Source organism: Mrakia frigida, assembly GCF_051309035.1.
Source record: "Mrakia frigida strain ATCC 22029 unplaced genomic scaffold BDY24scaffold_4, whole genome shotgun sequence".
In the NCBI taxonomy this organism is placed as follows: domain Eukaryota; kingdom Fungi; phylum Basidiomycota; class Tremellomycetes; order Cystofilobasidiales; family Mrakiaceae; genus Mrakia; species Mrakia frigida.
Window position 1 is genome coordinate 1,077,924 of NW_027481277.1, and position 23,180 is coordinate 1,101,103.

Sequence of the window (23,180 nt, forward strand, 5' to 3'; positions counted from 1 at the left end):
TCAGGCTCTCGTGACGGAGAGGGCTCAGTTGAGGCAGCAGGAGGAGCTCGAGAAGGAGGCGAAGGTGGCTGAGTGGGAGAAGGAGAAGGAGAGGATGTTTGAGGAGATGAAGAAGCAGGCGAAGCCGAGGGTTCATATCGGTGGGACGAGGCTGAAGTTGGCGAAGTTGGGCGTGTTGAAGAGATATCAGCAGGACGGGCTGGATCTCTTCTACCTCGGTGGTTTGGGTCGTCATCTCGAGTGAGTTCTCTTCGGGTTGCAGATGTTGTTTGGGGTTTAAAAATCGAGGCTGACCTTGCGTTCCTTGTTCGCGTCGTCAGAACCCTTCCCTCGCACTCCTCCACTCCCGACGACGCCGACCTCCCTTCAGAACTCTCCTACCTCACCCTCGTCGAACTCAAGGCCCAACTCAAAACCTACGTCTCCAACCTCCTTCGAACCTCCATCGGGCTCCGAGCAGAAAAGGAACCCAGACGCTCTTTCGTTCTCGACGAGGAGGGAGCGATGCGCTTCTTGAAGCGAGGCGAGGACGCAGACGCGACGTTGATCACGGCTGCCTCTGTTCGACGAGCGCAAGGGATGCTGGGTGGAGGAAGATACGTGATGGAGGCTCAGGAGGAGGAGATAGAGGAGGAGGAGGAGCTGGTAGGGGAAGAGGGTGGGGAGGAGAAGCTCGACGAGACGCGAGATGACGGAGATCGAGACTCATCCTCCGAGGACGAGGACGATCAACCAGGCAAATCAGTCGCCTCGTCTCGTCAAGGATCTACAGCTTGCAGTACCTCAGGCGACGACTCCGAGGTAGATCCCGACGAAGACCCCTACTCCCTCTTCGACTCCATCAATCCCCCTCTCTACCTCCCTCTACCCATCTCTCAAGCCTCAACTCTCAACCCCAAAACATCCGTCTACCCCATCCCTTCTCCCTCCGACGTTCTCGACCGAATCAGCTCCCTCCCCTACCCTCAACACGCCTGCACTTCCTTCCACCCAGGACTCCTCACCCTTTCCTCTCTCCCTCCCTCGGATCTCCCAGACGATCGTCCGACCTTCTTCCGTCCTAGGGATACGGATCTCGTCTACGATTCCTCAGACGATGAGATGGACGATGGAGAGGAGGGAGACGTAGATTCGGAGATGGAGGAGGAGGAGGAGAAGGGGATCGAGAGGAGAGATCGGAAGAGGGACACGGATTGGGACGAGAGGGTTTGGAAGATTGTGGAGGCGATGGATCCGGAGGGGAGTCGGTGGATGGAGCTTCTGCCAGTAATGGAGATGGAGGACGGGGGTGAGTCTCATATTTCCTCGATCTGATCTTATGTCCAAAGGGAGAAGCTGACTTGCCTCGTCTCGTCTCGTTTCGTTTCAAACAGACCTCCTCCCTCCAGCGAAGGAACCCGACGAGTCGGAGGACGAATTCGTTCTGGATCCTTGGGACGGGGACGACGGAACGGACGAAGAAGTTTCAGGGCTGGAAAACTGGGAAGAGGAGGAAGAGAGGCTGAACGACGGGAAATCGAGCGACGCGTCCGTCGAGGAGGAGGAGGAGGCTCGACCGAGGAGTCGGTCGGTCTCAGGAACTCCGGTGCTAGGGTCATCGGCGTTGGGAAGTGATACGGAGGAGGAAGAGGGGAAGAGGGACGAGAAGCACGAGGGGGGGGGAGGACAGCGCTGACGACGGGGAGGAGGATGTCGAGGTGAGTTTCGACCTGCTTCCTACACTTCGTCTCGAGCTGATTCTTTTCCGTTTTCCGTTTTCTCTTCGACCTCAGATGGATATGTAGTCTATTAATATCATGTTTATCAAGATATGTGAACACCTAGTCGGCAGCAGAAGCACAGATGGATTTCACGAGGCGACTTTCACCTCGATGCTCTGGTCGAGCTACAAAGTCGGAGCTGGAAAAAAGAAGAAGAAGAATGATGGCTTACGACCAAGAAAAAAGATCAAAATCGCCGATCCTAGCAAACCCATCCCATCCACGGATGAAGAAGAAACCGAGGAGGAGCTTGAGGAAGATGGGAGGACAGAAGTGAAACGGTCGAGCTCAACCATTTTTGAACCCAACGCCGATCTTCTCTTCTTTCCTTTTTTCGTTCCCAAACCCTCAAATCTCCAGCATGTCGATCTCCACACAGTCTACGACTCTCCGTCCTAAGGTATGTGGATCTGGAAAGAGCGTACTCTCGAAGAAGCTGTCGAGCTCATCATCTCGACCCCTTCCTTCCTTTCCCCTCCCCTCTTCCCAGCTCCCTCCCATCCTTCGAGTACGTCTTCCCCTCTTCGTTCTATAAGGATTCCTGGAGCTGATGTTTGGTTTTGTACTTTGCAGATGCCTCCCGAAATCCTCCTGCAGATCTTCAAGGCTGCCGACAAGAAGTCCCAGTCCAACCTCTCTCTATGTTGCTCCTCCCTTTCTTCCGTGCGTCCATCTCCCGCTCCTTCCCTCGCCGCCCTTCGCTCTCTTCGCCGACTCACGCTTTCTGATCTCCTTCAGATCGGGAGCTCGGAAATCTTCCGAACTGTGGCCTTCACGCTCATGAGCTACGATCCGGTCGAGGACGAGCAAACAAGACAACCGATTCGAGATCTCGCTGCCTCTCGTCGAGCGGTCAACGTTAGGTCCGTCGAGATATACTTTTTAGCTCCAAATTCTACTGCTGATCAGAACCATCCGCTTTTTTTTTTTTCGCTTTGGTCAGGATGCTGCTCCTCTTCGACTACACGCCTTCGACCAGCGAGCTCGTCGGCTTCTGCCTCCCTCTCTTCACCAACCTTCGCTCATTCTCCACCCCCGTACCCACCCCTCACGTCCTCTCCGAAGCTTTTCAGCATCCCTCGCTAAAGACTCTCATATCCCCTTGGTGCACCGACCTCCTCGGGTTCTGGTGGGACATGAATCACCCTCAACCCCTTCCCCGTCGCGCTACTCCCCTCCTCCTTCGACCCGTCGAGATCAGCACCCTCCCAGAATTCCACGAACCCCCCTCTTTCGAACACTACTGGACTCGAGGTGTGACGAGACACAAGCCTTCGACGAGCACGGTCAGAGAACTAGACTGGTTCTTCAGCTCGACAACAGCGGCGAACGTCGTTCTCCCTTCCCTCCTCCTGCTCGGCGACGCGTCCGTCCCCTTCCCGTCTGCCGGACCCCTCTCAACTTCCAAACTACCATCCCTCGAACATCTCGAAATCTCCACCTTGGGAATCCCTACTCTCGCGTTCGTGGAATCCCTGGGAACCGTCGCTCTCGTCCAGTCTCCCGATTCCTCCTTTTCCCTCAAGTTTGGAAGTCGACATTCTCTCCACTCCTCCCTCGGTGCTCTCGGTCGTATCCCTCCCTTCCAGGAACTCGCAGGCGTCCCAGGTTGGGAACAGCTCGGAACTGTTCAAGTTTCCATCAAGTTCGACCGGGAGTGGAGAGTGCAGCGAGTGGAGATCGGGACGGAGGAAGGATCGCTCACGCCGTCGTTCTTGACCTCGATGGGAACGAGTTTCAGAAACCTCACGACGTTGATTCTCGATATGAATCCGGATGGTCTCTCTCAGATCGAGCCTGGATGGCCTGCCGACTGGGTAAGTCCAGTCGCTCCTCTTCTTTCTGCCTTCGAGATCTGGCAAAGAAACTGATTCCCGTCGCGTCCTTCGTTCGTCTCTTCTACCCACAGAACACCATCGTCGAAGCCTTCAAAACCTTCCAATCCCTCACCTTCCTCACCGTCCTCCCTCCCTCACCCCGGAAATAACCTACACGAACGACATCGCCTGTTCCAACACCTCCTTCGCTCGTCTCTCCTCCTCCCACCCTCTCCTCCATCAACAAACCCTCGACTTGGGTGGATGGTGGCTCGTCTGGAAACGCCTCGGCTGGAGACTCAATCTCTCTCGACTTCGACGGCTGGGTCCTTCCCTTCCCGAGGGATGCGTCGTCGAGTGGGGAGGTCCTTCGGTGTTCTGGGAAGGGAAGGTCGTGGCCGTCGAGGGAGAGGGAGGGTCGAGGAAAGGGTTGGTTGGGAAGTTGACGGCTGGGAAGTTGAGTGCGGATGCCGAGGGAGATCCGGATTATAGGGAGAAGGTTTACGAGGATTGTAGACAGAGAGAGAACGGGTGGAGGTGTTTCGCTTGTGGTGGAGTGGGTCAGGCGAAGGATTTGTTGGAGTCGACGAGGATGTGTGGGGAGGAAGAGGTCGAGAGAGCTTTGAACGACGAGTGGAGGACGAGTTGGACCGAGTGAGTTTTTTTTGGGACCGTCCTGTCTCGTACCTCTCACTCCGTCTCTGACGTTCGATCTCCTTCTGCCTTCTTCAGAGACGACCTCAAAGCAGAGCTCGCCCTTGAAAGGTTCGTCGACGCGTCCTCGCTCCCTCTCTCTCTTTCCTCGCAACGTCGCTGAATCTCCCTCTCTTCCCCCTTCTCATCTCTCCTATCTGACCTTCTCATCTAGATCGACGACTTGAATCAAACTCTCCTCGACCTTAATTCTCGAACGAAACGAAACAAAGGAACGCGTCAACCTCTTCGTTTCTTTTCGCACTCCTTTCTTTTCACGATGGATCTCATGCTCCCCTCTCTCTCTCTCTGAAACCTCCTCCTCCTTTTCTCCTCTGCCGTCTTCTCTCCTGACTCCTCAAGCGAAAAACCTACCACGCCCGCTGCTCTCCTTTCTTTCTCTGTTTGGACGACGCGTCCCGTTCGGTCTTGCTCGGTCGTCACGTCTCTCCCTCCTTCCCTCTCATCTCTTCCCCGTCTCTTTCTTTTGCTCTCGGTCCCCTCTCGGTCTTCGTTCTCCTCACGACACGACACCTCCATTGAAAAACGTCATCCACTTCTCTAGCCCTGCCGCTTCACAGAGAGAGAGACAGACGCGTCGCGCGTCCAACCAACCGGTTCGAGGATGACCTTTGTAGATCTCTGGCTATTTCAAGACGAGACGAGTTGAGAGAACCGTTTGAGCGTCCGAGCGATGTCAGCCCAAAAGCTAGCAAGGCAAACGCCAGAACCGGTCTATGCAAGGGAGGGACCAGTTCAGCGAACAAAAAAGTCGAGAGAGAGGGCTGATCAGGGAGAGACAGGTTGATTGATTGGGTTTTGAAGGCCGAGGGCTGAAGGTTTCTCTCCTTCTTAAGAGAAGTAGTACTAGGAGCGTTCGTGCGAAGTTGAACAAATTCTTTGCTAGAGATCGATCGGAAATCGAGTTAGGTTCAAAGCACCCGAGAGTTTCAGAAACAAAAGTTTTCAGAGAAGAGAGGAGTCAGGTGGGGAAGAGAGAGGAGAGAGAGGAGAGAGGGTCGGGCTGAGGGGGTGGGAAAAAGCACGACCGCTGCCCGAGGCTCCTTCCTCTCTGTGAAACCTCTTTCTCCTACCAAGCAACTATAGGACTCGCCCAACCGCGACTGCCCCCCTACCTTTCAATCCTCGTCACCAAAACTACTATCCATCTCGCTCGTTCATCAACTTCCATCCCAAACGAAACCTCCTTCGATTTCCGGATCTTTGGCTTCCTCTCTCGTCGTCGTCGTCCTTGCCTCCTCCCCTCCCAACCCTCCAACGACCATGTCCTCCTCTCACTCCCAACCTCCTCCTCCTCCAGCGAACCCTTCCTCCTCCTCGTACGACGTCACTCTCCTCCCAACAGCTCCCAACAGTCCCGGACCTTCTTCGTATCTGCTGTGGGAGACGACGACGTTCGACGACGCGAATGCGGGAGTGTTTGATCCTCAGTTTGAGCTTCCTGCTTCCTGGGGGGAAGTAGGCGTAGGAGAACCGGGAGGGTATGAAGGTGAGTGGTTCATAGAGAGAGAGATAAGAGAGATAAGATAAGATGGGGAGAAGGGAGACGAAGGTGGGGGAGGAGAAGGGAGAGGAGGGAGGAGGAGGGAGAAGCGGGGAGGGAGAGGTGGAGGAGGAGGAGCAGAAGGAGAAGCTCATCAAGGAGGAGGAGGTTGAGAGAAGAGAAGCTCAGTAAAGAGACTGCGCTTCGTAGAAGGCTGCAGCATATATAGAGGGAGAGAGAGAAGCGAACGATGGAAGGAAGGAAGCCAGCAAAGGAGGAGGACGACGACGAGCGGGAGAGAAGGGAGAGGGGGCTGGGTTCACCTCTTCCTCCCCTCAAACACCTTCCAAGTTTCCCTGCTACTTCCTAGCAGGCGCATATACATCCTCAACTTCCGAGCTTCGTATCTATTCGATTTTCTAGAAACTGACGCCGGGTCTTTCTGTTGCAAACGCTTTCAGACTTCAACCCTCTCCCTCCTCTCTCCTTCCCTCCTCTACCGTTCACTCTCGAACAAACTTCCTCTCCTTCGAATCAATTCTACCCACCTACGACGCTCCAACCTTTACCACCCGCACCTCCACCCGATCAACTCACGACGTCCCTCTTCTCCACGTTCGAATCCTCGGCTCTGTCGTCCTTCCTGACGGCCACGGTCGAAGGAGACCCGTCCCCTCCTCCCCTCCCGCATCCTCCTCCGATCCACTCGTCCTCCCTCGCATCCCAATCGTTCAAGAAATCATCCGAATCAGCTTTCGCAGGTCTCGTCAAAGCGAGAGGAGCTTGGGACTTCAATCCGGTCCTTCCAAAGGGACTTCCGAGCTGGAAGAAGGTCGGAGAGGGGGTTCAGGGAGTGCCCGGTCTGAGTGGGTTGGAGAGGATGAGGATCGGAGAATCGTCGTCGTCGTCGAGAGGAAGAAGGAATCCTGGCGAAGTAGGAGGCAACAGTGGTGCTCTCGTCGGTTGGCCAGCTTTCACTCCTCCCACTCACGATTACGGAGGAGGAGGAGGTCACAACACCCCTTTCCCCACCGGAAGACCTTCGGCTTCTTTCTCCTCCTCCTCCTCCTCCTCCAAACGACCACCATCGACGAATCGAAGAAGACCCTCTTCTTCCTCCTCCTCAGCTCGTCCCCAGCACCAACAGCCTCCTCCTCCCTCGTCCAACACCTCAGGCTCGACTCCCTCCGCTTCCACTCCCACCACCCTCCCAGACACCGACGCTCTCATGTCCGAACCCAACCCTTCTTTTTCTTCTTCTTCTTCCTCTCGAGGACCCACCAACGAAGGACTCGTCGTCGTCGACGCAGACGAGATCATGCGAGGCGTCGTTCGAGTAGCAGGAGTGGACGCGGAGGACGAAGAAGGGGAGGACGAACTCGACGTGGACGAGCTCGAGCAGCAGGTCAGCGCTAGCTCTCGAGGGACGACGAAGGGAAAGGGGAAACGAACAGCCAGATCAGGTCCGACGCCTACTCCTCCTCCTTCGCAACGAGACGACGACTTCATCCCTCCCTCGTCAGCATCGTCTCGCAATCGGAAACGACCCAAACACGACCTCGGTCCTCCTCCTCCTCCAACCTCAACCTCAACTCGTCGCATCTCCTCCAACTCGTCGTCGTCCTCCTCTTCCTCCTCGAACACCAAGCTCCAAACTCCCTCCTCCCCGGAAGACACACCCATGCAGTCTGTCGTCGATCAACCGGTTCGAACCCAACGAGGAGGAGGAGGAGTCGCCGCTGCTGGAATGGTGGAGGTGAAGCAGGAACCGAAGGAGCAGCAGCAGCAGCAGAAAGGGTCGTTCGGGAGAGGGTTGTTGACGGCCAAGGAGAAGAGGGAGAATCACATCCTGAGCGAGCAGAAGAGGAGGAACGCGATTCGGACGAGGTGAGTTTCACGCTCTTCGTTTTCTTTCCTTCCTTCCTTCTTCTCCTGCTTGTCTTTTTCTCTTTCGAACCACACATCACTGAGCTCATCCTCTCTTCCTTCCTTCGTTTTCCGTTGGTTCTCACACACCTCAGCTACGCCGAACTCTCCCTCATCCTCACGTCCTCGACGCTCTCTCCTCTCCCGCTCACCACCCTGCCTCCCTCGCCCGCCGCGTCCGCGTCCACGTCCACGTCGTCGACCGTCCCAGCGACCAAGAAACGAGCTGGAGCAGGAACGAAGGCTTCCAAAGCAGCTCCCGGGGAAGGAAGGGGGGGAAGCAAGAGCAGCGTGCTCGGGAAAGCGGTCGGGTTGGTGAGGTGGTTGGGAGAGGGGAACGAGTGGTTGGAGAGGGAGGTGGAGAGGTTGGGAGCGTTGGTAGGGGAGGAGGGGAGGGAAGGAGGGTTGAAGATGGAGAGTTGAGCTGGAGGGGTGACGCGTTGTTGTTTGCTTGATTTTCTTTCGTTTTTTTCTCGTTTCTCGTTTCGTTTTTCGGTTTGATGAAGTGCACGATTCCTTTCTTTCTTTCTCTCTCTCCCTCTCTCTCTCCCTCTTTCTCTCTCTCTCTCTCGCTCTTTTTACTCTCTTTGATGATCCCTTTCTCTCTCTCTCTCTCTCTTCCTCTCCTTCCCTTCCCACTCGGTCGCTCGCAAAAAAAAAGAAAGAAAAAAACCCATCGATTCCTCTCTCGTCGCGTCCTCAAGTTCAACCCAACACCTTCCTCCCTCAGCTCCTCAATCCCCTTCTCCTTCGTACTTCTCCACCTCCACGAACCTTGGAAACCTCGCTGGGATCCGTTCGGTTTCGCGAGGGGAGGGGGGAGAGGGGATCCTGTTGAACGAGTGGCGAGGAAGTGGGCGAGGCGGAGGGAAGGAGGGGTTCGGACGCGTCGACGTAAGGATACCACCGAGACTGCCCTTACGAGCTACCTCCAGAGTCGCCCATCCCAAATCGCTCGTTCTACGTGTACTTACTCGACCCTCGTCTATGCAGACATGGAGGAAACTGAAATCATTCGAAGGAAGGAGGCACAGAAAGGTGAAAAAAAACGTCCGACCTGCATGCGCGTCTTCTGGTCTTTCGTTTTCGCCTCTTTGTTCTCGACCTGGACGTTTGGGATCTAATAGGGTCGGTCAGATTTCTTGGACCCTGGAGAAGGACGAGAGGGACGAGGAAAGAACCTTGAAGAAGGTCAGGGAAAACAACTCAAGTAGAGAAAATGTGGGAGGCAGGCGAAACACGAAAAGGAGTCCGTCGATAGCTCTTCCCGCCCTTCCTCCAGTCTCGGCGACAAAGCTCGCGATATCTCCAAAGTGATCTGATCTCCGTAGGTATCTAGAGGACAAAACCTGAGATATGATAGATACGGAAAGGAAGCCTGAAACGGTCGAACTGACTCAAAAGGAAAGGGAGAAGGCTGAAGCTAGGAGGGAGAGCGGAAGATCAGGCTCAATTCTGGGTATCTGGGAGGGACAGAGCAACTCGGAGTGACTTCTACTCACCGAGGGGTCAGGCGAGAGAGTCATCGTCAGAATCTGACATGTTGGGCCTTTTTTTGGGTTGATCTGGGAGGCGAAAAGAGGGGTGGACGTTCAGCTTCGAGGTGAGCTCGAGCTTTCCTTCCTCCTTCTCCCCTCAAAACCGCCATCTCCTTTCGCTTCTTTTCCAGATATCGAAGCTTCAGCTCTTTGTTGCAACTCTCCCCTCGATCTTCTTCCGCTTCGAACCCGACTTTACCCTAGGTAGATGGCTACGACCCGACCTCAGCGTCCGACTTCGTTCGACCCTCCTCCTTCCTCCTCGACGGCTTCGTTTCGGTCAGCTCTCTTTTCCTCCCCCGAAGATGAGCTCAAGCAACAAACCTTCCGATCCGTTAGTCTTCTTTTTGGTTTTCACCGTTTGATTCCCTGTTCGAACCTTCTCTACCACCTCGCTGACTAGAGCTCTTTGTTTCTTCCTTCTCGTCAGCTCAAACCTCTGTGCACCTCCCTCCTCGCCTCCTCGCCTCTCACTCCTCAGACGCTGCCTCAAGCGCTCACCTCCCTCCACCAAATCAACCTCGTCCTCAGCAGTCTCTCCAACCCCGCTCAAACGCTCACTCCGTCGTTGACGTCCTACGTCTTCTTCCCCATCACTCAACTCCTCCAACGAAACCCTCCCTCTTCCCTCCCAGCTTCCGTCAGGGAAGGAATCCTCAAGATCCTCACCGTTCTCGTCCGATACTGGCACGGAGATGGTCGAATAGGAGTTCGGGAACAGATCTGGAAGATGATCATCGGCTGGTGGAAGTTTGGAGGGTTGGGAGAGAAGGAAGAGGGAGTCAAGGCGTGGGTCGGTTGTCTCGAGAGCATCGTCTGGTTGCCCGAGAAAGACGAGGTCAGGGAGGACGAGGAGGACGACAAGTTCGAGGAGATCGAGGAGGGAGATACCAAGAAGGAGACTGGACTTCGAGCAGAGTTGAAGGAGCTCGTTCAGAGGGAGAGCTTCCTGCCCATCCTCGGAGAGACGCTGTCGCTCCTCATCGGTCAGTCGAGCCCTTCTCTCGGTTCCTTCGCTTAGGTTTCCACAAGACTGACTGAGATATCTTTTTTAAAATACCCAGGAATCTGTCAATCATCTCCCTCGCCTCAGAAACCACTCCTCGTCCTCCGCTACATCCTCAACAACTACCTCGTCGACTCGCCTCGCATGCTCGCTACCATCCTCCCCGGAGCCGTCTCGACGATGTGCAAGATTGTCTCACCGCAGGCGTCTACTCGAGGAGGACGAGGAGTCCAAGGAGAGGCTGTTCAGGAGGCGCTGGGAGTGTTGAGGGATGTTGTCGTGGGATGCTTTCGGAAGGAGGTCGTCGAGTCCATCGAGGGATCGGCTGGAGCAGGAGGACTCGCAGGAGGAGTGGGGACGCTCGAAGAACTCAACGAATGGGTCGAGGAGGAGGATGGAAAGGGGTGGAAACCTAGCACATCGTCTGCTTCGAAGGACTCGAACGCGTCTCCTCTTCCAACGTCAACCAACGTCCCACCATCTCCCACTCCCTCTTCCACTTCCACCTCCGCCTCTTCAACCCGTCCTGGACTTCCACCTTCCCCTCTCGTCGCTCTATCCCCTTCTTGGCTTCACGCCTCGGCGGCCCAAATCCTCCCCGCCCTCGTCTCTCTCTCCCACCTCAAACGACACTCGAACCCCATCGCTCGTCTCGCACTCGCCGACCTCGCCTCGACCCTCCTCCTCGAGTGCTTCGCTCCCCTAGAATCGAGTATCCAGGTCCTCGTCGGATTCCTCCTCACCCTATCGGTCGACGAGTTCCCTTCGGTTCACCAACGGGCGACCTCAGGACTCGAGACGGTTCTCCAAGACGCGTCGAAACGACCCGTCCTCCTCCCCATCATCAAATCCCACCTCACAAACTCCCTCTCGACCTTACCTCTCCTCCTCCAAACCCCTCACCAGACCTCATCTCAGAAAATCCTCGATCTCTCCCTTCAGATCACGGCGGTCTCTCTCCTCCCTTCGTCGGCGTCCCTTCTTCAAGGCCTCCTTGGACCGCTCGGAGGTGTTCAGAGATGGGGAAGTGGGCTGCTTGACTGCTTGGAGTTCGAGAGGTCAGGAATCGACGGGGATGGAGGAGAGGGAGGAATGACGAGAGTAGCCGAGCTCGCTTGGAGAGGCGTCGAGTCGTCGGAAAGAGGAGCAGGAGCCGAGTCCTCGTCGATACCGGACGGAATGGACGCTGCCTTCCCCAAGCTTCATCTCCACAACATCCCGGATCCGAGGACGTCCAAAGCGTTCGAGGACATGCTGGTCTCCCTCGGAAGAGCGGGAGGAGTCGACGCTCTCTTCTCGGTCGAGCACTTCATCAGCGTTGCGAGGGCTTCGTCGAGGAGAGCGACGAGAAGAGGAGTGGCTGCCGTTTGGTGCGCTGGGAAGGTCCTCGAAGGAGTCACCGCGTCGATCATGGTGGAGGAAGGAGGTCAAGAGGGAGGGAAGATCGGACCCAAGGGGAAGAAGTCGAGGAAGACGGTCAGGGGTCTGGTGAGATCGCTCGTCGAACTGGACGAAGAGGACGAAGAGGAGGAGGAGGACCTCGAACCCCTCGAGGTTCAGGAGCCATCTTCATCGACGGAGATCATCAACCCAGCAGATTCACGTCTTCCAACCGAGTACTCCAAAGGATTCAACGCTCTCACAACCCTCCTCGACAAACCCCTCCCGTCCTCGTCCAAAAAGAAACGCGACCTTCCCGGCCAGCACAAACCTCTCCTCACCTGCCTTTCCCTCTCCCTCCTCGCCCAAGCCTCTTCCATCCTCTCCACCTCCTTCCGACCCCTCCTCCTCTCGACCCTCTACTACCTCCTCTCCCACCTCGGATCTCCTCACCCCCTCGTTCGATCCTTCGCCGAAGTCGCTCTCGCTCGAGTCGCCTACCACACGGGCTACGCGTCGGTCCAGAACCTCGTCATGGACAACGTCGACTACGTGATCAACGTCGTCTCTCAGAGACTCACGTCGGAGAGACTCAGTCAGGCTGCTCCCCTCGTCTTGATTTCGATGATCCGACTCGTCGGAGAACCCATCGTCCCGCTGGTCCACGACATCGTCGACGAGATCTTCGACGCGCTGGACGACTTCCATGGGTACGAGACGATCGCTTCGACGTTGCTGGCGGTGCTGGATACGTTGATGAAGGTCATGGCGAACGAGACGACGAGCCAAGAGGAGGAGAAGGAGGATCCATCGTCGTCGTCGTCGAGCAGCAGGAGGCAGAATCGACCGAAGCCAAAGAAGGATCTCGAGGACTTCAAGACCTGGTTCCTCCATCGTCACGACAAAGCCAAAAACGACCTCGAAGACCTTCTCTCGGCTCCTCCTTCAGCTCCCGAATCAACTCCTCAAGAGCCCTGGGGACCTCCGACCCCTCAACCAGGAGACGAGAACCTCGAGTCGGACGGTCCTTCCCCGACTTCTCTCCCACCTCAAGACGGAGCCGACGAACGTCCTCAACCTACCCGGTCCCAAACCGTCTGTACTCAAATCCTCTCCAAGGCGCTCTTCTTCCTCACCCACTCCTCTCCGTTCATTCGAGCTCGAGTCCTCTCGCTCTTCACCTCCGGAATCGCCGTCCTCGGTCCAGCTCACCTCGAAGCCCAACTCCTCCCCATCATCAACAAGGCCTGGCCGTACGTTCTCAATCGGATGAACACTAGCTCAGGAGGATCTTCGTCGTCGTCGGTGGCAGCAGCAGGAGGAGGAGAGCAACCCTACGTCGTCGTCGAAGCGGCTCGCGTCCTCGAAGCGTTGTCGGAGCACGTCGGAGAGTTCATGGGATCGAGGATCCGAGACGAAGGATGGCCGAAACTCAAGAAGTTGCTGGTGGGACAGGTGGAGAACGATCGGAAGAGTTCGTTGGTGCTGAGGAGAGCTGGGATGGAAGGAAGGAACCCTCTCGGAGGAGGAGCAGGAGGAACGAAACACTCGACGTCCCATCGACTTTATCTCTCGATCCTTTCGACCCTCTACTTCGTCGCTCGGTCTACCAACATCTCTTCGGCAGTTCGATGGGAGATGACGGTCCTCGTTCGACCGTTCTTGGACGCGTCGGTTCACGAGGAGTTGAGGGTGAGAGGGAGGGACGTGATGGTTGCGCTGGGAAAGGTTGATGGAGATGCCGTGTGGGTGGCTTTGAAGGGTACCGTTAGTCTCGTTGACGGGGAGGGGATGAGAGAGGGAGAAGAGAGGATGGGTTGGCTGAGGGAGGTTGGATGGGAGATGGAGGAGGGCGTGAGGGAGGTGTTGGAGATCTTGGAGAACGAGGAGGGATTTTGATGATCGTAGAACGGTACTCAGAGAAAGTAAAACCAACCCTTTTGCAAGTCATTCATCGATTCTAGTTCTTAACAACGTCGATCTACCCCTCGAGGCAGCGAAAAATCCGAAACGCGTTCCCTCTCCCTCGAGCCAGCCGACTCGGAAACAGTCCGACCCTCCTAGTTCGCCTTGCACTTGCTCTTTCCCGAGAGGTCGTCTGAGAGAGTGATGACCAGAACAGGAGGATGGAAAAGTCAGCGTTGATCGATGGAAAACGGGGCTGAATCAAAAAGAGAAGACGACGCACAGGTGGGAAGCAAAAAGTAGCTCGTATCGGGAGTGAGGAGACCGGAAAGCCCGCAGTAGAGGGCACAGAAAGATGCCTTTAAAGTAAACGAGTCAGCTGGGATTGAGCGGAAGAGAGAAAAGAAAAAGAGGAAGAGAAAACAGGGATCAAGAACGAACCAGAACGCCCACTCCTCCTCCGGCCTTATGCAGACCCGCTGATCCCATGAACTCTCTGCAGACGCGGTAGAGACGAAGTATCAGCGGACGTCAAATTATGAAGTTATGGGAGACGAACTTACCCGACGGCGAGGAGTAGCAGGGCGAGGGTCAAGATCGAGAACGTCGCGCACAGTTCGAGGGAAGCCTTCAGCGTCGCGAGGGTCATCAGGAAGGTGAGGATGAACCTGCAGGATCGAGGAAGGTTAAGTTCAGTACGCGTAGGATATCGAAAGAGGAGATCTAACTCACCAAGACATCAGGTAGATACCCAAAGCGCTTTCGAGCTCTCCTTCAGCATAATCTGCGGTCAAAATACCTGTATAGAACAAAGGAGCGGGATTTGTAAGTTGGGAATAGAGCTGAAGCGTTTGAGAATTGACCAACCAGAGCTCGGCCAGTAGATGAGTCCAAAGGAGATCCAGAACGTTCCGTAACTGAGGAAAGGACGGACGCGTCTCGGAATCAGTTCTGCGATGAGCTTTTCGAACGTGATCGGTACTCTAGGACTGACGAGCTGAAAGCGGTTGCTCCGAAGGTATTTCCACATGTAAACTGGAAAAGGAAAGCGAAGAGGCTATCAGTCGAAGTCGGTGGGAGAGAGAAGCTGTGACTGAGACGCGTCGTTCGTTTCCGATTCCGCCTCCAAAACTCACCTCCCACATGCCAGAGAGAAGCTGAGCGAGTCCTCCAACTCCCATGCACATCCTACATCATCGAATGAAAGCACGGAAAGACGGGAGGAAGAGTCAGCTCGCCGATCTTCAGGCGACGCAAGCAGAAACAGCACCGGCTCACCCAACGACCACGTTCGGGTGGGTGATTCCTCGAACTCCACAGTTGTACTGAAGAGAGAATAAAAAGTGTCGTCAGCTCTGGTCTCGTGAAAGCAGGTGAGAAAGGAAAGAAGACAGAGAGACGAACAAACGACAGAACGAAGGTGGTAATCGCAAACGAAAGGAATCCCAGCGGCGCAGGATTAGCCTGCTTCCTGTGATAGACGGGAAATCCTGGCTGACTGTCGTCGTCTGAGAGAAGAGGAGAAAAGCAAGGTCAGCCTCGTCTCGAGCAACCGACACAGCGATCTTGCGACTCAACGCGACGGAAGACGCACAAGGGTGACCTCCGCTGTAAAAAAGAAGATTGAAAGCGCAGAGCAGGTCAGATATCGAACGGATACATTATAGGGGATCTCAAGGAGGACGAACGGAGTACGGTTTCGCAAGAGGGGAGGCGCAGGAGCTCGCTCGAAATGTTGACTCGACTCTTTTTCGTAGCCTCTCGAGACGACCGGTACCATCGTTGGCAGATCATTGAGTGGAGACGGGAAGGAGTTGTAGACCTGATCGGAGGTGCTCGACATGTCTCTTCTGGCTGCCATCCAGGAAGAAGCGGGGAGAAGGAGGAAGGTCAGCTCTTCTTTCCTTTCCCTCCTCCTCCTCTCGTTGCCTTCAGCTTGCTGATAACGGACTTTTCGTTGACATCTCCGCTCCCTGAGGAGGATCAAGAGATAAGACTCACTGAGGATTGGTGGTGCCCTGAACGAAGACCTGGAGAGGCGAGGGGGAAGGAAGAAAACCGAGGGAGGAGGAGGAGGAGAAGAGCGAGGAGAAGAAGAGCGAGGGGACGCGTCGAGAGTTAGCCGAGGTTGATCTCTTCAAACGATCTCCTAGCCAGCAAGCAGCTCTACTACCAACGAACTCACAGATAAAAGCTGGGAAATGATAGAAAGACGTAGTTAGTGGACAATCCGTGTGAGAGAGAATCCAAGGCGAGAGAAAAGTCGAGCTTCGATTTTTCGTGGCGCCAGGACCTTCGGGTTGGATAGGACGCTGGGAGAAAGTCTGGGCAAGTTGGGGGGTTGTGATATTCTAGTTCCCCAGGTCTACTCCACGTTATCCAGACGCAAAAGCTGCTAGTCAGTGGTTGAAAAGAAGGACGAGCCGAAGAAAGCCCTGCTTCTCCTCTTCTTCCTCGAGCTGGTCCCTCTTGAACTCGTTCCCGACGCTTGGCTTCCATTGCGACCGTGACCGATGACTTAGAGATGATCGTGGATCTGCAGGAGGAGGAAGAGAGATAACCGTCGGAAGCGAAGCTCGAACGACGTGCTCGCCCTTCCTCTCGGTTTCCAAGGTAGATGCAGTCGCGATCTTCCGAGTGCTGAACGCTGAAGAGGAAGAGATTAAAAGTGTATAATCGTTAATTGATCGTCTAAAGTCGTTCCAAGTTTGCATGCGAAGCGTGTACAGTTCCTCGTCTCGTCCCCTCAAGCAGCCTTGACCGTCTCCCCAGCAGCTCCTCTCCATTTTGCTGATTCTTCTTCAGCCTACAGGACAACAAAAAGCAAAGAAGAAAGCCCCTGTCAGGTAACCGTATCTCCCATTTAAACTCGCCTTCGACAGAGACGAGAGGAAAAAGAAAGATCGACGCGTCTCAAACTCACCCTTCGAATCCTCTCCAAGCTCTCGCCTTCCCTCCTCACCAGCCTCCTTTCCTGCCCCTGAACCAACATTCTCAGCGACTCCACCTGATTTCGCACTCCCTCCAAATCCTCCCACGAGAGTCCAGGCCCAGCGGCAGCGGGCGTCGAAGGCTGAGGCGTTCCAGGATCGGTTGAGTTCGAAGGAGAGGAGGGAGGGAGGAACGAGTTTTGCAAGGGAGTAGGGGTTGAGGTGGAAGAAGGGTTTCGGGAGAGGACTCCTGAGGGTCTGAGAGGTGTGGATTGTTGTTGCTGCTGCTGGAGGGGACTGGAGTTGGCGAGGGAGGGCGAAGAGGGGAGAGAGTTGAGTCGAGAGGAGGGGAAGGACGAGGGCATCTGGTGGTGACCTGGAGCCGGGGACGAGGCTGGGAAGATATGAACGGTTAGAAATCGCTTCGAGAAACAGGATGATAAGTATGAGAACTCACGGATCTCTAAGATCTCAGACCAGCTGGGACCGAAAGCCTTCTCGAGAGCGGCTTCGAGGAGTCGCTCCCGAACCTCTGTTCGCTTCTCCCTAGCGAGACTCTTTTCGTTTTCCCTGTGAGCGAAAGTTGGAACAATCAGCTACCAGTTCGAAGAGAGAGGGTCTGGTTTGACGAAACTGACCTCTGATAAGCTTGAATGAGGGTCTCGAGCTCCCTTCAAAGCGACGAAGGCGAGGAAGGAAGGGGTCAGCTCAGCCCTCGCTGGAGATGGTTGCTCTTTGGAGTGAAGGAGGAAAGCAGAGACTCACTTGTTCTCCTGTCTGAGCTTCTCGAGTTCACTCTTAGGCGGACGAGCAGCAAGCTGAAGCTTGAGGGTTTCAATCTCGTCCTCGAGCTAGAGAAACGACGGGAAGAGGAGCGAGCGAAAAGGTCAACAACGACTCCTTCCCTTCCCTTTTCTTTTGACTCTCATCGAACCATCTTGCTCGCACGACCTCTCTCGAACTCCTCCATAGCCCAAGATGCTTACCCTGTCACACTCCCTCTCCTTCTCGACCAACTGAACCAGCGGATCGTCGCTGTCGGAGACTGGACGGAATCCAGCCAATGCGTCCATCGTCGTCCTTCGATTCTTTTGGACGAGCGTCTCTCCCGAGCCTGTAGAGGGAGTTCGATGCAACCCGGGGGCGTTGCTGCTGCCACCGTTGATGCCTATAGTTGAGGATCGTCGCATGCTGAAAAAAGAAAGCGAGGGGAGAGGGAGGTGCTGGTCGTTGAAGGAGAAGGAAGGGAGGTTCGAAGTTGAGCTCGGCAAGGGAGAGTCGCGTTACGAAGGTTCATTGAACTCCAGCAAAACTTCTTGACACTTCGTTATGAACCAGGAAGAGAAAATCAGGCATGGAGAGGCTCGATATAATCATAACTCGACGTAAACAAACAAAGACGACGACCTCGTCTCTCCATCTCGCTCGACATGTCCCTCCCTCTCCTCCGAGTCTCAAAGACCTCCCAACCCCTCCAAGAACCCACCATACCCATCCTTATCCTCCTTCTTCTTCGTCTCCCCACTCCCGCTCGATCCTCCAGCGGCACCCGTCAACCCAGCCTTCCCCAAAACGCCCATCAAACTCCCCATCAGCGCACTCTGCTTCACCTCCACCTTCTGCTTCTTCGGAACCACATCCCCAATCTCCTGCACCCTCCTCTCCTCCACCTCCTTGTACTTCCCAGGAGCAGAATCGATCGTCCCTTGAGCTTTGGCAGCAGCGGCGGCGGAAGCGGTGGACGAGGCGAGTTGTTTCCTCTTGACGGAAGTGGGGACGAACGCGGCTGACTCCTTTCGGAAGTCGCGAAGCTGAGGACCAGCGGAGATGGAGGTGGTAGTGGCTGCACCGAAGGGCGGTTGTGGACCTGAGGAGACCGAGGTGGAGGAGGGAGGTCGAACGGGGAGAGAGTTGGGGTTCTGAGGGAGGGAAGCGGGAGGCGGACCCATTCGACGAGCGAGTTGATGTCCTTGGTAGGTTTGATGAGGGACGTTGGAGAGTGGATCCTGAGTCATGGTAGGTGGAGGTCTGAATCCTCCTCTTGGTCCTCCTGGTGGACGGAACTGCTGCTGCTGAGGAGGACCGCCGTTTTGAGGGAAGAAGTTTGGCGGAGGAGCTTGGTTTTGGAAGTTGGGTCGGTAAGGAGGTCGACCTCCGTTGAACTGAGGTCGATAGTTGTTGTTCATGGGTAGAGGAGGGAAGCTGGGGTTGAAGCCTGGTGGAGGGATAGAGGGGTTGAAGCCAGGAGGAGGGAAGTTCGGGTAGGGGAATTGTTGGTTAGGGAGGGGTGGAGGACCTGATGGGAGAGGGGGATCGACTGTACAGAAAAACAAAGCCTGGAGGGTCAGAGGCAAGAAACAGGGAAATAGATAAAGACGAAGATGGGACGTACCTGTTGGTTTCGGCGGAGGAGGACCTTCGGGGAAGACGATCTCGTCGTCGGAATCTTCCTCGCTACTCTCCTCTTCTCCTGGTACGACCTTCGGTGGCGGTGGACCTTCGGGCATCACGAGCTCGTCGTCTTCTTCGTCCGACGACTCCTCCTCTGCGGAACGAAGGAAAAGATCAGCTCTCGCTCGACGCGTCGAGAAACAAGGAGTAAGTTGACTCACCTTCCTCGCTCTCGCTGAGAGGTTCGTCGCCTCCCTGAAGCTCGAGAGGTAGTGGCGGAGGACTGGGAGCTGCTCAAAACAGCAAACAGAGGCGATATCAGCTCCTTCGGAGGGAGAAGAGCGCGACGCCAAAGACGGAGGAGGGACGAACGTCGTTCCATGTAAGGCATTCCAGGTGGAGGAGCTCCGTAAGGATTCAGCACGGGATCATAGTAGACCGAACGTTCAGGATTTCTCTGGCGAAACGAAAGAACAGATGAGCTCTCTCGCCGAACTCGGGCAGAGGGAAGGGAAACGACAACGAGCGAGCTCACCAATCGACCGTCCTTCCCGTACAGAGGACCTCCTCTCCCGCCTGAGCTGCTACCTTCTCCCTTATTGTCCTCCTTCTCCTTCTCAGCCTTCAATCTAGCCTCCTCGTTGGGGTAGACGAACTTCCTGTGCTCAGGATGCTTCTCGAGGTAGTCCTCCTTCGTCTTCTTGATCCTCTCGACCTCGGAACGAAGAGCAGCCAACCGTTCCTTCTCGGTCGCTGAGAGTGAGTTTTTACGCTCCGATTCGCTCAGACGTCGAACTTCGGCTTCGAGACCTTTGAAGAGAAGAGTAGACAAGGTCAGGAAGGAGGCAAGAAGAGATGCGACGGACGATGTGGAAGGAAGGAAGGAGAGGGAGAAGAGCTCACCTCCAGTGTCCTTTTTGAGGGTGATGACCTCCCTAACCTTCTTTCGATCTTCCTTGTTCTGTAAGAGCAATCGAAGAGGTTGTTATCTGTCAGTGTCTTGCTTGAAGAAGTGTAGAAACGAGCTCTGAAGCTGACCTTCTTGATCTCCTTCGCTCGTTGAGCTTTCCCTTTGGTTTCAAACGGGTGAGAAGTCAGCTCTCGTCCTCCTTTTCACAGAAAAAATGTCATGAGCGACTTACTGTGAGCATCAGCGGGGTTCTGAGACTTCTTGGCCATGGTTGAAGAAGGATTCGGGGTTGTTTTGCGTAGGCAGGGGAGCTGATCGTTAGAAGAGTCCTTCGAAGTGAGCTTCGTTTCCTTCTTGTCCTCAAACCGCCACCCGTCCTGCAGCAGTCTTCTTTTTCGACATGGGCTTCTGCCAAAAAATACAGACCGTATAACGTTGTCTTCAAATCGCAAGGATCTTTGGGATCGTCCCCATCAGCGATACAGGAGCTACATCGCTCGAGAATCCTCCTTCCAGAGGCTCGTCTTCGCCTCCCTCTCCTGCTTCCTTTCTCTTCCCTACTTACTTGATTTTCCGAGATTCAGGCTGACTGTACTCCTGCTAATTCTTAACAGCTTGAGGAGCTGAAGGAGGTGCTCATTGGACAAAAGGACTGGATGATCGCTTGGTTCATTTCCCTTTCCCTCTTCTTCTTTCCCCTCTTCGTCTTCGCTTCCTTCTCTCGTCCTCTCCCTCCCTCAGACTCAGGTCCGTCCTCTTTGAACCGATCAATCACAGCTTTACCTCTGCTCCAGATACTTCCCCGCCGGAGGAGTCGATTCTATGCCCGTTTTGTTCTCTCCTTCGACGACGCGTCTGACTCTCTTCTCGCTCCTGCTCAAGAACCTCACATCTTCCTCTCTTCCGGCTCCCTTCAACCAGCACCTCTCTCTCTTCCCCAACCACGAAGTCCCAAAACAGAAAGGAAAGACCAACGCGCATCTCATCCCTCTCACTCCGTCCTATCCTTCGACCTCCTGAGGACTCCTCTCCTCCATCTCCTAAGCACAGGCTTCTGCTCCTCCGCCTCCTCCGCACTCTCAACAGGCTTCTCGGTCTCCACCTCCACCACCGCCGAAACGATCTTCTTCTCTCCAGTCGCGTTGGCGACGGTCGAGTCGTCCTCGGCAAACACCTTCTCGTGCCAGACTCCATCGGCGTCCTCCTTCTCCATCTGGTCGATCTCGGCGGTGGAGAGTCCTTGGGAAGCAAGTTCTTCTCGTCGGTCGAAGTTGGCGGAGGCGAGGTCGGCTTCGGAGAGGAGGGCTGAGAGGGTTGAGAAGGAGGGGAGGGAGGCGAGAAGGAGGGAAGAGGGAGAGGAAAAGAAAGAGACGTCAGTTGAGAGAAACGGACGTGAGCGAGGAAAGAAAGACGAGGGAAGGGTCGCTGTTGGGAAAAGAGGAAGAGGGACGGAAAGGATGTGAGAGCTGAGGACGAACCGTTGGCAGCGTTTCGAGCCTCGAACACCTTCTTCTTGTGGAGCACGTCGGCCTTGTTCTTACCCCACCTGTCGAGGTAGAGTCGGTTGGAGTCCTTGTCGACGATGAACTTGAGCTCCGGTTGGCCTTCGAACAATCAAAACGAAGGGGACGAAGTCAGTTTCCAGAGGACGAAACGCGTCGTCGATTCAAACGAGCGAAGAAGGAAACTCACATATCAACTGCGTCCAAATCTGAGGGCAGATCACTTTATCGTACGTCTCCCTGAAGAAACTCATTCCAGCCACCTGAACCTCGTAGCCCTGATCCTTCAAACCCTGCTCCCACGCTCGGAAGCTGAACCCATCTCTCGGTGGGATCGCGACTCCCTCCTCTCCGAAGGGGATGGCTCGATCGTGACGAACGAGGAGGAAGGTGTATCGGTGGGTGTCGGTCCCCATGTGAGGATGAGGAGGAAGGTAGGCGTGGAGAGGTTCGGGGAGGTGGGAGACGTGTTTGGAGGAAGGGGAGAGAGGGATGTCTGGGGAGGGGAAGATTCGAGTGGAAGGGTCGATGGTGAGGTTGGGAACCATCCAGTGAATCTTCTCTTGGAAGGAGTGGGTGTCGACTTTGGGGACGTCTGGAGGGAGGAGGAAGCAGAGGAAAGAAAGAGGGCGGGAGGGATCAGCTCGTGGGCTTGCTCGTTCTCAATCCTCTATCAACCGAGCTCCACCGAAACTACAAGAACGAGCAGACCAAATTGATACGCTTGAACTCACCAAGATCCAGCAGGAACAGCGTATACCTGTCCGTCTCCTTCCCGTCTCCAAAGTGCCTGACCTCCAACTCGGGCTGAGAGAGCGTCTCCTTCACCGTCAACCTCGCGCCGCAAAGAACCCTGTTTCCATCGGTGGCATCCCTCGTCTGGTACGGTCGGACCTTCCTGATGATTCCGTACTGATCGGGTTCGGGAGCAGGTGCAGGAGGAGGAGGAGGGAACTTGAATCCGAAGTCGAGGAGGAGCTTGTCGACCATAGCGACGTCGGGAACGACGTGCATTTGGTTGATTCGAGCCTCCTGTTGACGTCGAGCAAGAGTGATTATCAAAGGGAAAGGAGGCAGGGAGTTTGAGAAGTTGAGCAGAGTGGGAGGTCAGCTCGAGAGATCAAAGGGAAAGAGAGAGTGAAGGAGGGGAGGGGAAGAGGAAGGGAAGGAAGGGACGAACGTGAAGATCCAGACCACCCTTGAGCTCAAACTTCTCCCTCTCGAAGTAAACGGACGAGGGAAGCGTAGGATCGGCTGTGTGACCCAAGAATGAGATTCAGGAACAAAAAGGGGGCGATGCAGCAGGGGAGAAGAAGAGAGGGAAGGAGGAGGAGAGGAAAGGAAAAAGGTCAGCTCGAGTTCCTTCTCCTCCTTCCTTCTAGAGCCTCTCTGGCCTCCCTACCTCCTCCCGGGAGAAGAGAACGATGTCACTCACCAAATCCTTGCTGCCACAGCCATCTAGCTTCCGGATCGTGCAGAGCTGTAGGTCTCTTGTACGCTTCCTGACGAGGAGAAGCAGCTTCCGCCTGCGACCTTTTGGCTTCAACCTTGGCTTGACGAGCCCGAAGGAACTCCAAAGCGAGATCGTAAGCCTCGAGTTTGCCCTCAGGAACGGGACGAGGCCATGCTGGAGAAGTAGAGGTCGAGGAGGTGTTGGAAGCAGAGGAGGAGGAGGAGGAGGAAGAGTCGGCGGCGATGGTTGGTGAAGGGACGACTTCCGAAGAAAGACGAGGAGAAGAGTGAAGGAGTCGATTGGGGATGGAAAGAGGTGGTTGCCGACGTCGTGACAGGCTCGCGAGAGACCTTGCTGAGCAGGTGGGACGCATGGCGACGGAAGGAGAGAAGGAGGGAGGATGAAGGTTGGGAGGAGCTCTGATCATCAAAAGTCGAGCTTCACGAAAAGGTCGAAGTCCCCGTC

General features: G+C 55.4%; 7 protein-coding genes across 7 annotated transcripts; 3 read left to right on the forward strand and 4 right to left on the reverse strand.

The window, feature by feature from the left end:
- Positions 1-2,407: 2,407 nt before the first annotated feature.
- Positions 2,408-3,816, forward strand: BDY24DRAFT_378804 (uncharacterized protein). Its single transcript, XM_076638983.1, has 3 exons — positions 2,408-2,623; positions 2,704-3,577; positions 3,670-3,816. Exons 1-3 carry the CDS (start codon positions 2,541-2,543, stop codon positions 3,745-3,747), a joined length of 1,035 nt encoding a protein of 344 aa, XP_076500117.1. The 5' UTR covers positions 2,408-2,540; the 3' UTR covers positions 3,748-3,816.
- A 1,537-nt stretch (positions 3,817-5,353) lies between these two features.
- On the forward strand, positions 5,354-8,276 carry BDY24DRAFT_378808 (uncharacterized protein). The gene is made up of 3 exons (XM_076638984.1): positions 5,354-5,780; positions 6,236-7,661; positions 7,796-8,276. Exons 1-3 carry the CDS (start codon positions 5,555-5,557, stop codon positions 8,121-8,123), a joined length of 1,980 nt encoding a protein of 659 aa, XP_076500118.1. The 5' UTR covers positions 5,354-5,554; the 3' UTR covers positions 8,124-8,276.
- Positions 8,277-9,340: 1,064 nt separating this feature from the next.
- On the forward strand, positions 9,341-13,523 carry TTI1 (Tti1p; the record flags this gene model as incomplete). Its single annotated transcript, XM_076637655.1, has 3 exons — positions 9,341-9,572; positions 9,669-10,224; positions 10,303-13,523. Exons 1-3 carry the CDS (start codon positions 9,447-9,449, stop codon positions 13,521-13,523), a joined length of 3,903 nt encoding a protein of 1,300 aa, XP_076500119.1. The 5' UTR covers positions 9,341-9,446.
- A 115-nt stretch (positions 13,524-13,638) lies between these two features.
- BDY24DRAFT_378814 (acetate uptake transporter family protein) lies at positions 13,639-15,618 on the reverse strand. The gene is made up of 13 exons (XM_076638985.1): positions 15,531-15,618; positions 15,218-15,383; positions 15,124-15,137; positions 14,934-15,037; positions 14,808-14,854; positions 14,666-14,717; positions 14,524-14,564; positions 14,397-14,446; positions 14,262-14,328; positions 14,093-14,197; positions 13,971-14,025; positions 13,813-13,888; positions 13,639-13,722 (listed from the first exon to the last, which is right to left on the reverse strand). Exons 2-13 carry the CDS (start codon positions 15,370-15,372, stop codon positions 13,685-13,687), a joined length of 804 nt encoding a protein of 267 aa, XP_076500120.1. The 5' UTR covers positions 15,373-15,383; positions 15,531-15,618; the 3' UTR covers positions 13,639-13,684.
- Positions 15,619-16,197: 579 nt separating this feature from the next.
- BDY24DRAFT_438758 (uncharacterized protein) lies at positions 16,198-17,683 on the reverse strand. Its single transcript, XM_076644386.1, has 6 exons — positions 17,446-17,683; positions 17,225-17,310; positions 17,098-17,130; positions 16,917-17,029; positions 16,453-16,853; positions 16,198-16,335 (listed from the first exon to the last, which is right to left on the reverse strand). The coding sequence occupies exons 1-6, from the start codon at positions 17,647-17,649 to the stop codon at positions 16,276-16,278; spliced, it is 897 nt and encodes a 298-aa protein (XP_076500121.1). The 5' UTR covers positions 17,650-17,683; the 3' UTR covers positions 16,198-16,275.
- Positions 17,684-17,794: 111 nt separating this feature from the next.
- Positions 17,795-20,390, reverse strand: BDY24DRAFT_208386 (WW domain binding protein 11-domain-containing protein). Its single transcript, XM_076636499.1, has 8 exons — positions 19,993-20,390; positions 19,889-19,920; positions 19,754-19,811; positions 19,386-19,660; positions 19,223-19,307; positions 19,072-19,140; positions 18,852-19,004; positions 17,795-18,776 (listed from the first exon to the last, which is right to left on the reverse strand). Exons 1-8 carry the CDS (start codon positions 20,027-20,029, stop codon positions 17,914-17,916), a joined length of 1,572 nt encoding a protein of 523 aa, XP_076500122.1. The 5' UTR covers positions 20,030-20,390; the 3' UTR covers positions 17,795-17,913.
- Positions 20,391-20,751: 361 nt separating this feature from the next.
- BDY24DRAFT_368592 (YbhB/YbcL family Raf kinase inhibitor-like protein) lies at positions 20,752-23,088 on the reverse strand (the record flags this gene model as incomplete). Its single annotated transcript, XM_076638027.1, has 6 exons — positions 20,752-21,185; positions 21,239-21,364; positions 21,453-21,857; positions 21,997-22,294; positions 22,443-22,516; positions 22,698-23,088. 6 exons carry the CDS (start codon positions 23,086-23,088, stop codon positions 20,752-20,754), a joined length of 1,728 nt encoding a protein of 575 aa, XP_076500123.1.
- Between the last annotated feature and the right edge of the window lie 92 nt (positions 23,089-23,180).